This window comes from Panthera uncia (assembly GCF_023721935.1).
Source record: "Panthera uncia isolate 11264 chromosome C1 unlocalized genomic scaffold, Puncia_PCG_1.0 HiC_scaffold_4, whole genome shotgun sequence".
Classification (NCBI taxonomy): Eukaryota; Metazoa; Chordata; class Mammalia; order Carnivora; family Felidae; genus Panthera; species Panthera uncia.
Window position 1 is genome coordinate 67,126,392 of NW_026057585.1, and position 14,603 is coordinate 67,140,994.

At 36.8% G+C, this 14,603-nt stretch overlaps 1 protein-coding gene across 2 annotated transcripts in view; it reads left to right on the plus strand.

Annotated features, from left to right (window-relative positions):
- SPATA6 (spermatogenesis associated 6) overlaps positions 1–14,603 on the plus strand; it is a 149,250-nt gene that overhangs the window by 125,612 nt on the left and 9,035 nt on the right. For both annotated transcript variants that reach the window (XM_049617213.1, XM_049617214.1), the window contains exon 12: positions 11,785–11,876. In XM_049617213.1, coding sequence (XP_049473170.1) covers positions 11,785–11,876 — 92 coding nt within the window. The remainder of the gene's footprint in view (positions 1–11,784; positions 11,877–14,603) is intronic.

A 14,603-nucleotide genomic window follows, 5' to 3' on the forward strand; every position in this document is an offset into this window, starting at 1 on the left:
TTGCCAAGTAACACTCCATTGTATATATATACCACATCTTCTTTATCCATTCATCCGTTGATGGACATTTGGGCTCTTTCCATACTTTGGCTATTGTTGATAGTGCTGCTATAAACATGGGGGTGCATGTGTCCCTTTGAAACAGCACACCTATATCCCTTGGATAAATACCTAGTAGTACAGTTGCTGGGTCATAGGGTAGTTCTATTTTTAGTTTTTTGAAGAACCTCCATACTGTTTTCCAGAGTGGCTGCACCAGCTTGCATTCCCACCAACAATGCAAAAGAGATCCTCTTTCTCCCCATCCTCACCAACATCCGTTGTTGCCTGAGTTGTTAATGTTAGCTTAGTTGTTAAAGCTCACAGGTGTCAGGTGGTATCTCATTGTGGTTTTGATTTGTATTTCCCTGATGATGAGTGAAGTTGAGCATTTTTTCATGTGTCAGTTGGCCATCTGGATGTCTTCTTTGGGGAAGTGTCTATTCATGTCTTTTGCCTATTTCTTCACTGATTATTTGTTTTTTGGGTGTTGAGTTTGATACGTTCTTTATAGATTTTGGTTACTAACCCTTTATCTAATATGTCATTTGCAAATATCTTCTCCCATTCTGTCAGTTGCCTTTTAATTTTGCTGATTGTTTCCTTCACTGTGCAGAAGCTTTTTATTTTGAGGAGGTCCCAGTAGTTCATTTTTGCTTTTGTTTCCCTTGCCTCCAGAGACGTGTTGAGTAAGAAGTTGCGCGGCCGAGATCAAAGAGGTTTTTGCCTGCTTTCTCCTCAAGGATTTTGATGGCTTCCTGTCTTACATTTAGGTCTTTCATCCATTTTGAGTTTATTTTTGTGAATGGTGTAAGAAAGTGGCCCAGGTTCATTCTTCTGCATGTCACTGTCCAGTTTTCCCAGCACCACTTGCTGAAGACATTGTCTTTATTCCATTGGATATTATTTCCCGCTTTGTCAAAGATTAGTTGGCCATATGTCTGTGGGTCCATTTCTGGGTTCTCTATTCTGTTCCATTGATATGAGTGTCTGTTCTTGTGCCAGCACCATACTGTCTTGATGATTACAGCTTTGTAGTATAGTTTGAAGTCTGGGATTGTGATGCTTCCAGCTTTGGTTTTCTTTTTCAAGATTGCTTTGGCTGTTCGGGGTCTTTGCTTGTTCCATACAAAGTTTAGGATTATTTGTTCTAGCTCTGTGAAGAATGCTGGCGCTATTTTGATTAGGATTGCATTGATTGTGTAGATTGCTTTGGGTAGTATTGATATTTTAATAATATTTGTTTTTCCTATCCAGGAGCATGGAATATTTTTCCATTTTTTTGTGTCTTCTTCAATTTCTTTCATAAGCTTTCTATAGTTTTCAGTGTATGGGTTTTTCACCTCTTTGGGTAGATTTATTCCTAGGTATTTAATGGTTGTTGGTACAATTGTAAATGGGATTGATTCCTTGATTTCTTTTTCTGTTAGTTCATTGTTGGTGTATAGAAATGCAATCGATTTCTGTGCGTTTATTTTATATCCTGCAACTTTGCTGAATTCATGAATCAGTTCTAGCAGTTTTTTTGGTGGAATCTTTAGGGTTTTCCATGTAGAGTATCATGTCATCTGTGAAGAGTGAAAGTTTGACCTCCTCCTGGCCGATTTGGATGCTGTTTATTTCTTTGTGTTGTCTGATTGCAGAGGCTAAGACTTCCAATACTATGTAGAATAACAGTGGCGAGAGTGGACATCCCTGTCTTGTTCCTGACCTTAGGGAGAAAGCTCACAGTTTTTCCCCATTGAGGATGATACTAGCACTTGTCGTTCATATATGGCTTTTATGATCTTGAGGTATGATCCTTCTATCCCTACTTTCTTGAGGGTTTTTATCAAGAAAGCATGCTGTATTTTGTCAAATGCTTTCTCTGCATCTATTGAGAAGATCATATGGTTCTTGTCCTTTCTTGTATTGATGTGATGAATCACGTTAATTGTTTTGCTGATATTGAACCAGCCCTGCATCCCAGGTATAAATCCCACTTGGTTGTGGTGAATAATTTTTTTTTATGTATTGTTGGATCTGGCTGGCTAATATTTTGTTGAGGATTTTTGCATCCATGTTCATTGGGGAAATTGGTCTATAGTTCTTTTTAGTGGGGTCTCTGGTTTTGGAATCAAGGTAATGCTGGTTTCACAGAATGAGTTTGGAAGTTTTCCTTCCATTTGTATTTTTTGGAACAGCTTCATGAGAATAGGTGTTAACTCTTCCTTAAATGTTTGGTAGAATTCTCCTTAGAAAGCCATCTGGCCCTGGACTCTTGTTTTTTGGGAGATTTTTGATTACTGATTTGATTTCCTTACTGGTTATTGGTATGTTCAAATTTTCTGTTTCTTCCTGTTTCAGTTTTGGTAGTGTATATGTTCCTAGGAATTTGTCCATTTCTTCCATATTGCCCATTTTATTGGCGTATAATTGCTCATAATATTCTCTTATTATTGTTATTATTTCTGCTCTGTTGGTTATGATCTCTCCTCTTTCATTCTTGATTTTTTATTTATTTGGGTCCTTTCCTTTTTCTTTTTGATCAACCTGGTTAGTGGTTTATCAATTTTGTTAATTCTCTCAAAGAACCAGCTTCTGGTTTCATTGATCTCTTCTACTGTTCTTTTGGTTTCGATAGCATTAATCTGATCTAATCTTTATTATTTCCTGTCTTCTGCTGGTTTTGGGTTTTATTTGCTGTTCTTTTTCCAGCTCTTTAAGGCGGAAGATTAGGTTGTGTATCTGAGATCTTTCTTCCTTCTTTAGGAAGGCCTAGATTGCTATATTCTTTCCTCTATGACCGCCTTTGCTGCATCCCAGAGGTTTTGGGTTGTGGTGTTATCATTTTCATTGGCTTCCATATACTTTTTAATTTCCTCTTTAACTTCTTGGTTAGCCCATTCGTTCTTTAGTAGGATGTTCTTCAGTCTCCAGGTATTTGTTACCTTTCCAAATTTTTTCTTGTGGTTGATTTTGAGTTTCATAGTGTTGTGGTCTGAAAATATGCATGGTATGATCTTGATCTTTTTGTACTTGCTGAGAGCTGATTTGTGTCCCAGTATGTGGTCTATTCTGGAGAACATTCCATGTGCACTGGAGAAGAATGTATATTCTGCTGCTTTAGGATGAAATGTTCTGAATATATCTGTTAAGTCCATCTGGTCCAGTGTGTCATTCAAAGCCATTGTATCCTTGTTGATTTTTTGATTAGATGATCTGTCCATTGCTGTGAGTGGGGTGTTGAAGTCTCCCACTATTATGGTATTACTACTGATGAGTTTCTTTATGTTTGTGATTAATTGATTTATATATTTCGGTGCTCCCACCTTTGGCGCATAAATGTTTACAATTGTTAGGTCTTCTTGGTCTATAGACCCCTTGATTATGATATAATGCCCTTCTGCATCTCTTGATACAGTCTTTATTTTAAACTCTAGATTGTCTGATATAAGTATGGCTACTCTGCTTTCTTTTGTTGACCATTAGCATAATAGATGGTTCTCCATCCCCTTACTTTCAAACTGAAGGTGTCTTTAGGTCTAAAGTGGGTCTTTTGTAAACAGCATATAGATGGATCTTGTTTTCTTATCCATTCTGTTACCCTATGTCTTTTGATTGGAGCATTTAGTCCATTGACGTTTAGAGTGAGTACTGAAAGATGTGAATTTATTGCCATTATGTTGCTTGTAGAGTTGGAGTTTCTGGTGGTGTTCTTTGGTCCTTTCTAATCTTTGTTGCTTTTGGTATGTATGTATGTATTTGTATTTTCATCTTTTCTTCCCTCGGGGAGTCCCCCTTAAAATTTCTTGCAGGACCATCATACATACTTTTTTGCATTCCACCTCTAACAGTTAGTCAAAGTTACCATGTGAGATTCTTCAAGTGGTCTTCCCTTTAGACTTTGTTATTCTCTATTCACTTATAATATAAACCAGGTTATAGAATTAGAAAAACCTCAGTTTAATGAAGGTCAGCTCTTCACCTTCTTATCCCTTTGACTTTGAGCAATTCTACCTAAATTTTCATTATACTATGTATTAGGAAATTAAAGCCATTAAGGTTAACTGATTTGTCCAAGGTGATAATGCATATTAGAACCAATGATCAAATTCTATTTAAATTCTTATCCTTGTACACAATTTACTATAAATAATATATTGAATTTTATAGCAATAAAATACACCTTACAGATATTCTAACTGTATATGAGAATTTCATTTGAGAATGACAGGTGTGTATTTAAATACTATGTAATTAGTGAGATCGCTGCCTTTTAGTTCTGGCTATGTCTTAAACTAACCACTTTTTTCCCTAAATTTTTCAGTTTGCAAGCATGAATAGATACCTTTTATTTTTTTATCTCAGGGATTATCTAATTATGATGTCAATCACATGCATAAGGTAGTGATCATTGATTAAAGGAGTCTTACGAGAACATTTAGGGGTGCCTGAGTGGCTCAGTTGGTTCAGCATCCAACTCCTGATCTCAGCTCCGTTCTTGATATCAGTGTCGTGAGTTCAGGCCCTGTGTTGGGCTCCATACTGGGTGTGAAGCCTACTTAAAAAAAAATGAAAATTTAATTTAGTGCCAATTTCAGGGAAGGAGAGCCCACAGCTTCTTTTTTTTTTTTTCAATATATGAAATTTATTGTCAAATTGGTTTCCATCCACAGCTTCTTTAAATAATGTTTCATTTTATTAATGACCTTTGCTGAAAAAAAAAAATGTTTCTTCATGGAAATCTTAAAAAAAATCTCTCCTGGACTATTTGTTTCAGAACACCCTCATAAAAAAACTCAGTAGATGTTAGCTGAAAAATAGATATAGCTGAAAGTTTGAGCCTAATTTTCCTATAGGAGAGTAGCCTCATGGCTGGGGTGAGTGTGTTGATCTCATTAACATTCTAGGAGGCAGTATAATGTAAATCAAGTTAGATCTGAGTTTATTTATTATTTTTTTAGCAATATATGTTCTTTTTTATAATTTATTTATTGTCAAGTTAGCCAACATACAGTATTGGCTTCAGGAGTAGATTCCCATGATTCATCACTCACATATAACATCCAGTACTCATCCCAACAAGTGCCCTCCTCAATACCCATCACCTGTTTTCCCCACCACCCCAAATCCCACCCCCATCAACCCACAGTTTGTTCTCTGTATTTAATAGTCTCTTATGGTTTGCCTCCCTCTCTGTATCTAATTTTTTCCTTCCCTTCCCCTATGGTCTTCTGTTAAGTTTCTCAAATTCCACATGTGAGTGAAATCATATGATATCTCTCTTTCTGTGACTAATTTCACTTAGAATAATACCCTCCAGTTCTATCCACATTATTGCAAATGGCAAGATTTCATTCATTTTCATCACTGAGTAGTATTCCATTGTACATATATACCACATCTTTATCCATTCTTCTGTTGATGGACATTTGGGCTCTTTCCATAATTTGGCTATTATTGATAGCACTGCTATATAAACATTGGGGTATATATGTCCCTGTGAATCAGCATTCCTGTATCCTTTGGGCAAATTCCTAGTAGTGCTATTGCTCGACCATGGGTAATTCTATTTTTAATTTTTTGAGGAACCTCCACACTGTTTTCCAGAGTGGCTATACCAGTTTGCATTCCCACAAACAGCACAAGAAGGTTCCTCTTTCTCCACATCCTTGCCAAAAATCTGTTGTTTCCTGAGTTGTTAATTTTAGCCACTCTGACCTGTGTAAGGTGGCATCTCAAGGTGGTTTTGATTTGTATTTCCCTGATAATGAGTGATGTTGAGCATCTTTTCATGTATCTGCCATCTGGATGTCTTCTTTGTAAAAGTGTCTATTCATGTCTTCTGCCCATTTCTTCACTGGATTGTTTGTTTTTTGGGTATTGGTAAGTTCTTCATAGATTTTGGATACTAATCCTTTATCCGATATATCATTTGCAAATATCTTCTTCCATTCCATTGGTTGCCTTTTAGTTTTGTTGATTATTTCCTTTGCTGTGCAGAAGCTTTTTATCTTGATGAGGTCCCAATAGATCATTTTTGCTTTTATTTCCCTTACCTCCAGAGACCTGTCACTTAAGAAGATGCTGTGGCCAAGGTCCAAGAGGTTGCTACCTGTTTTCTCCTGTAGGATTTTGTTGGTTTCCTGTCTCACATTTAGGTCTTCCATCCATTTTGAGCTTATTTTTGTATATGATGTAAGAAAGTGGTCCAGTTTCATTCTTCTGCATGTTGCTGTCCAGTTCTCCCAGCACCATTTACTAAAGAGACTTTTTTTCTAATGGATACTCTTTCCTGCGTTGTCGAAGATTAGTTGACTATATGTTTGTGGGTTCTTTTCTGGGTTCTCTAATCCATTGTCTATGTGTCTGTTTTTGTGCCAATACCATACTGTCTTGATGATTACAGCTTTGTAATACAGGCTAAAGTCCAGGATGGTGACACCTCCAGCTTTGGTTTTCTTTTTTAACATTACTTTTGCTATTTGGAGTCTTTTCTGGTTCCATACAAAGTTTAGGATTGTTTGTTCTAGCTCTGTGAATAATGCTGGTGCTATTTTGATTAGGATTGCATTGAATGTGTAGATTGCTTTGGGTAGTCTAGACATTTTAGCAATATTTGTTCTTTCATTGCATGAGCCTGGGATGAAAAACATTTCTTTGTGTCTTCTTCAATTTCTTTCATAAGCTTTCTGTAGTTTTCAGCATCCAGATATTTTCCCTCTTTGGTTAGGTTTATTCCTAGGTATTTTATGGTTCTTTGTGCAATTGCAAGTGGGATTGATTCCTTGATATCTGTTTCTGTTGCTTCGTTATTGTTGTATAGAAATGCAACCGATTTCCATACATTGATTTTATATCCTACAACTCTGCTGAATTCATGTATTAGTTCTAGCATTTTTTTGGTGGAGACTTGGGTTTTCCATGTAGAGTATCGTCTTATCTGCGAAAAGTGAAAGTTTGACTTCTTTGCCAATTTAGATGTCTTTTTATCTTGTTTGATTGTCTGATTACTGAGGATAGGACTTCCAATGCTATGTTAAACAACAGTGGTGAGAGTGGACATCCCCTATCATGTTCCTGATCTCAGGAGGAAAGTTCTTCGTTTTTCCTCATTGAGGATGATATTAGCTGTGGGTCTTTTTTATATATGGCTTTTATGATGTTAAGGTGTGTTCTTTCTATCCTGACTTTCATGAGGGTTTTTATTAACAAAGCATGTGTATTTTGTCAATGCTTTTTCTGCATCTATTGACAGAATCATATGGTTCTTATCCTTTCTTCTATTAATGTGATATATTACATTGATTGATTTGTGAATATTATACCAGCCCTGCAGCCCAGGAATGAATCCCACTTGATCATGGTGAGTAATTCTTTTAATATACTGTTGAATTCAATTTGCTAGTATCTTGTTAAGGATTTTTGCATCCATGTTCATCAGGGATATTGGCCTGTTATTCCCCTTTTTAATAGGGTCTTTTTCTGGTTTGGGAATCAAGGTAATGCTTGCTGCCTTCATAGAATGAGTCTGGAAGCCTTCCATTTCTATTTTTTTGGAACAGGCTGAGAAGAATAGCTATTGATTCTGCTTTGAATGTCTGGTAGAATTCCCCTGGGAAGCCATCTGGCCCAAGACTCTTTGTTGGGAGATTTTTGATAAGCGATTCAATTTCTTCTCTGGTTGAGGGAAGTGGGGAGAGTCTGTTCAAATTTTCTATTTATTCCCTTTTGAGTTTTGGTAGTGTGTGGGTATCTAGGAATTTGTCCATTTCTTCCAGATTTGTCCAATTTGTTGGCTATAGCAACATATAACTATATATTTTTCATAGTATTCTCTAATAATTGTATTTCTGTGGTGTTAGTTGTGATCTCTTTCATTTGTGATTTTATCTATTTGGGTCCTCTCTATTTTCTTTTCGTTAAGTCTGGCTAGGAGTTTATCAATTTTGTTTATTCTTTCAAAAAACCAGCTTTTAGATTCATTGTTCTGTTCTACTGTTTTATGTTTTTGTTTTTTGTTTTGTTTTGTTTTTGGATTCTATATTGTTTATTTCTGCTCTGATCTCTATTGTTTCTCTTCTTCTGCTGGCTTTGGGGTTTCTTTGCTGCTAGTTCCTTTCTAGTTTCTTCAGGTGTGGGGTTAGGTTATATATTTGGGACCTTTCTTGTCTCTTAATATAGGCCTAAGTTGCAATGTATTTTCCTCTTAGGACTGCCTTTGCTGCATCCCAAAGAGTTTGGACTATTGTATTTTCATTTGCATTTGCTTCCGTATATTTTTTTAATTTCTTTAATATCCTGGTTGAGCCATTCATTCTTTAGTAGGATGTTCTTTAACCTCCATGTATTTGGGGGCTTTCCAAATTTTTTCTTTTGGTTGATTTCAAGTTTCATAGCACTGTGGTTGAAAATATGAATGGTATGATCTCAATCCTTTTATATTTGTTGAGAGCTGTTTTGTGACCGAGTATGTTATCTGTTTTGGAGAATGTTCCATGTGCACTCAAGAAGAATGTATATTCTGCTTTTGGTTGAAAAGTTTTGAATATATCTGTTAAGTCCATCTGGCACAATGTGTCACTCAGAGCCATTGTTTCCTTATTGTTTTTCTGCTTAGATGATCTGTCCATTGTTGTCAGTGGAGTATTAAAGTCCCCTACAATCACAGTATTATTACCTATACATTTATTTATGTTTGTGATTAATTGATTTATATTTTTGTGATCTCTCACGTTGGGGGCATAAACATTTACAATTGCTAGCTGCTCTTGGTGGATAGACCCCTTAATGATATAATGCCCTTCTTCATCTCTTGTTACAGTCTTTGTCTGATATAAGTATGGCTACTCCAGCTTGCTTTTAACATCCAGTAGCATGGTAGATGGTTCTCCATCCCATCACTTTCAATCTTCAGGTGTCCTCAGGTCTTAAATGAGTCTCTTATAGGCAGCATATAGATGGATATTTTTTTTTTATCCATTCTGATACCCCATGTCTTTTGATTGGGGCATTTAGTCCATTTACATTCAGAGTGATTATTGAAAGATACAGATTTAGTCCCATTGTGTTATCTGCACATTTTGTGTTTGTGGTGATATCTCTAGTCTTTGCTGCTTTCCACTCACAGAGTACCCCCCTTAGGATCTCCTGCAGGGCTGGTTTAGTGGTCATGAACTCCTCCAGTTTTTGTTTGTCTGGGAAAGCCTTTATCTCTCCTTCTATTCTGAATGACAGCCTTGCTGGATGAAGGATTCTTGGCTGCATAGTTTTCCTATTCAGCACATTGAATATTTCCTGCCACTTCCTTCTGGTCTGCCAAGTTTCAGTGGACAGGTCTGCTTCTACCCTTATGTGTCTACCCTTGTAGGTTAAGGCCTGTTTGTCCCTAGCTGCTTTCAGAAGTCTCTCTTTATGTTTGTATTTTGTCAATTTCACTATATTATGTTATACTGTTGACCTGTTTTCGCTGATATTGAAGGGAGTTCTTTGTGCCTCTTGGAGTTGGATGCCTGTTTCCTTCCCCAGATTAGGGAAGTTTTTAGCTATAATTTGTTCAAATAAACCTTCTGCCCCTTTCTCTCTCTCTTCTCTGGAACTCCTATGATACAGATATTATTTCGTTTCATTGAATCACTTAGGTCTCTAATTCTTTCCTCATGGTCTAGTAATTTCCTTTCCCTCTTTTTTTCAGCTTCATCATTTTCCACAATATTATCTTCTATTTCACCTATTCTGTCCTCTACTTCTTCCATCCTTGCTGTCACTGCATCTAGTTTATTTGTATCTCATTTACAACATTTCTTAATTCATCATGACTATTTCTTAGGTCTTTGATCTCTGCAGCAGTAGATCTCTTCTTTCTTCTATGCTTTTTTTTTTCCAAGCCCATCTTTTAGTCTTATGACTTTTATTCTAAATTCTTGTTCAGACATATTGTTTATGTCTGTTTTGAGCAATTCCCTGGCTGTCATTTCTTCCTGGAATTTCTTTGAAGAGAATTCTTCTGTTTTATCATTTTGGCTAGGTTTCTGTCTTTTACATGTTTTAATAGCTTGTTATGTGTCCTGCACCTGTGAGTCCTGCTGTATTAAAAAGGGGTCATACACCGTCCAGCACCTGGCTTTTAAGAAGTGTTTTTGGAATGTGTTGGCCTGGACTTTGTTGTTGCAAATTTGGCTGCTCTGTCCCACTGCTCATAGTGGTGGATTGTTTGGACCTTCCACCAGCTGTGCTTTGATTTGTTTATTGAAGTAACCTTGGAAAAAAGGAAATGGGGGGAACCTTATCTCATACAAAGACAGAAATGAAGAGGGTGAAGAAAAAAAAAGACCAGTCAGAGAATTAGAAAAACTAGAAGGCTTAATCCAGTGAGAGATAGGAAAATAAAGAAGAAGGAGTTACAGAAAAGGTATAAAAAGAATAGAGTAAAAATGCCTGATGAAACAAACAACCAGAAAAGGGAAAGAAAGAAAGAAAGAAAGAAAGAGAGAAAGAAAGAGAGAGAGAAAGAGAAAAGAAAGAAAAAGAAAGAAGAAAGAAAGAAAAAAAAATATATGTAAAGTAAGACTTGACCAGAAACTATGAGTCCAATTCCAAAGGGGAAAAAAAAAGAAAGAGGAGGGTAGAAAGAAAAAGAAGGGAAAAGAGAAGAGTAGGAAAGAAACGAGAAAAATTTAAAAATTAAAAAAAAACCAGGCTAATATATAAAACTATAGGACACTTGTCTATTGGTACCTGGTATTGGCGACTGTGCTGGTCTGGATGAGAGACTGTCTAGTTCAATCAGTGTCAGTCCTGCTCCAGTAGATAAGCAGTTACCAGGCACGGAGGGGTGGGGTTTGGTGTAAGTGGGTCCCACCTCCACTGGGGGCCACTGTCCTGTTCTTGAAGCCCTGCTGTGTTGGTATTGGTGACACCCCAATCTCTCCTCCCCGGACTGGGAGTCTCCAACCATGCTATTCAGGCAGCCTGTGCAGAGTAGTGCCAATGGTGAGCCTGTCCTGCTCCACAGTTCTCCTGTGCCTCCTGGGTGCTCAGCTGGGATTCAAAACCCAATGTCTTTTTTTTTTTTATTTATTATTTTAATGTTTATTTATTTTTTGAGAGAGACAGACAGCAGGAGCAGGTGGGAGTTGGGGGGAGAGAAGGGGACAGAGGATCCAAAGCAGGCTCTGCACTGACAGCAGAGAGCCTATGCAGGGCTTGAACTCAAAAACCGTGAGATCATGACCTGAGCCGAAGTTGGACGCCTAACCGACTGAACCACTCAGGCGCCCCAGTAGCTATGTATTTTGATTCTAACTGCCTTGACTTTCGTTTTTATTCTTGTGGCTTGTTAGTGCATTTTGGCTTATGAATAGTAGGTACGTGTTAGAATGCTTACATCTACATAAGTTTCCCAGGTACTTATTCTTCAGAGTGCAGGTGCAATCTTTTAGGAGTTCACATGACAATATGTAAGACATTACTACATATCTTACTACATATCTTGACACAGTACCCATTCCTGTTCGTTTATTGATGCAAGAAATATCTACCAGTGTCTAGTCTTTGATAAGCCATATTAGCATAAATAGAATAAAATCATATTTGTTTTATTGAACAGAATAACAAATTCTCACCTCCCCTTTTGTTTCTTTTTAAGAAATCCAAGCATTCAATTCATTTCTTATAATGGGGGAGAGGGAGAGCATTTCCCAGAGAAACATAGAGATCATTTTAATTGCAAAATGAATTAATGGAAATTTTAAAATTTTTCAGGATGAGAGAGACCCAGAGAAAGAAGATGAACTGGAGCTGAAAAGAGGTCTTTTATACAGAGACTCTGCCTATGACAGTGACCCAGAGTATAGGTATGAGCTGGACTAATGCAGCATGTAGAGATCTTTCTCACAGTTTCTATAAAAATAACCTGCTTTTGAATCTGCTGGATTTGTGGGAAATTTAGACATAAATTGATAATTATTATTTATTTTTATGTTTACCTACATAAAACTTATTAAAATACTTAAATTACTGGGGAGGCTGAGTGGTTAGGTCAGTTGAGCTTCCAGCTCTTGATTTCGGCTCAGGTCATGATCCTGGGGTCGTGGGAATGAACCCCATGTCTGGCTCTGTGCTGAGCATGGAACCTGCTTCGGATTCTCTCTCCCTCTGCCCCTGCCTTGCTTGCACGCATGCTCTCTCTTTAACGACAACAACAAAATACTTTAATGATTGCATTACTGCAACTTTTCAAGGAAAACAAATATATTTTATTGAGGGTGATATTTTCCATTTTACTTAAGATTTATAGTATATTTGTCTGTCCTGCAAACCCACATATCCAGGACTTATTTTCAAGCACATTCTCATTCAAACAATAGTTTCCATAATTTTGGGAAATGACTAAGCTTTTTTTTTTTAATAACCTAAGAAAAGTTGTTCTTCTAGCCTAATATTTCAGCAGTGTTAGTAAAATTTTTGCAAGATTATGGTAGCAAATTTCATGAAGATTTTTTAAATCTGTATGTCAGTTGCCATAGAATGTGCTATTAAAAATTGAATGTAAATTGTGAGTTTATGTAACTGAAGATTCTCTGAATCCTTTGGTGCTATACCACTGATTACCATATGGCTTCTACCTTCCTGAGTTTCCTGAAAAGCCAGTATAAGAAACAAGCTCCAGATAATGGAATATGTTTTATTGCTAATTTGAGTTTTGGACTGAAGTTTCTGATTTTTACCCTGGTAAGTTAGGCTAAACATTCTGTGAACATGTGAGGACTTCTTTTGCCCATTACACAGAATATAAATGTGAACTCCTTTCCCAAAGCTACTGCTTCCCAACCAAGAGGCAACCTGGACATCTCATCAAGGGAAGTAGTATATTATAGGTGAGTTTGGAGAAGCAATCCAAACAGGAAAAAGAAGATCCAAGAAAGTCCACACCTTGAGGAAGAAGAATTTTTATCTTTTGTTATTATTATTTACTTAAAGTTCTATGCTCTAGATTACTACTATATGTATTTAGCATCCCAATTTTGCTTCTCAATCCATATATTTAATTCTAATTTGGGTAAGAATGGATAGGGTTGATAAAGAAAAGTACCTGATTTTCATGCTTTTGTATGCATAATATTTACCTGGGTTGCCTCTTTAAAATACAGATTTCTTCTTTATACCCCATAGATTCTGATTCCTTACCTATAGAGGTGAGACCTAGAAATCTACATTTTAAGAAATATCATAGATGCTTCTAATGCAGCTTGTGTAAGGACCACATTTTGAAAAACAGTGGTCTATTTAAAGTTTGCTGTAAACCTCAGTATTGGTTCTTTTTCCAATTCACCAAGCAATGTTAATGGCTAAGCTTTTGAATACCTGAGATTGTTTTGGTACCTCTCAATGAGGAAAGAGTTAAGCAGAATATCAGAAAAGTTCTGTTTACACATTTTTGAGATTTCTTTATATTCCTTGTTACTTCCCATATATATATATATATATATATATATATATATATATATATATATATATTTAGACTGATAGGATAGGACAGAGTTATCAGGCCTTCAAGGTCTTTTATAAGAGCATATGTGATATTAGCTCCAGAAGCTACTGAAACAATCAGGGTATTATTTTGGTTTTATCCCTCAATCATATTATATATATTAGGCTAAGGTGTCACTCTCATTCTACTTTCCATCTCAAAGATGAGAGAACCCACACTCAAAGTAATCACCCATTTGCTTGCCTTAAGGCTTCCATCAGCAGATATCAAGAGGAAGTTTGGGGGTCTTGGCTTAATATCACCCCTTTGCAGACACACATTGACACAGAGGTTGAGAGGAAGTCTGCATGGACCCTTGGAATGGCTAAGTGAGGAGCTCAGCAAATCCTTTCCCCAATTCAACTAGACAACAACTATACAGAATTGTCAAAAACAACAATTTTAGGACTCTGGAAATTGACCAAAGGCATATATAACAAATTGAGAAGCATTTATCAAGAAAATCTAATGAGTCTCAATAAGGGCAGTAGGACTCAGTGGCATTTTGCCTGGAACTCCCAGTCCCTAGCTCCTTGGGGCAGTCATGCTGAAAGACTAGCATCTCTGCTGCCAGAGAAGCCTAACTGTATGAAGCAGAGCATGGGAAATCCCATATGCAAGGAAGTTAATAAACAATAATTATCCCACTGGCAAACAATAAGAGAAGACTTGAGGTCTGACTACTTGTGGGGACAGACATCAAAGATCCAGGGACCAGGTAGCCAGATTGGTCTTGATAAAGTTGTAATTATCCCTGGTAGTCTGGAACATTATGTGCATGTATAAGGCTGCAAATATGTTCAGGAGAAACTGGAGGGGCCTTAGGGAGCCACTAGTCCACAGCTAAATATGAGCCCTTTTGAAGACAGAAAGTAATACCCAGGGCAAGCTTGTAAACTGGATAAATTTTGAATGTATGTTCCAAGCCACACATAGATCCATTGGCGAAAAGATAGAAGCCTTTCTTTCTTTCTTTCTTTCTTTCTTTCTTTCTTTCTTTCTTTTTCTTTCTTTCTTTCTTTCTTTCTTTCTTTCTTTCTTTCTTTCTTTC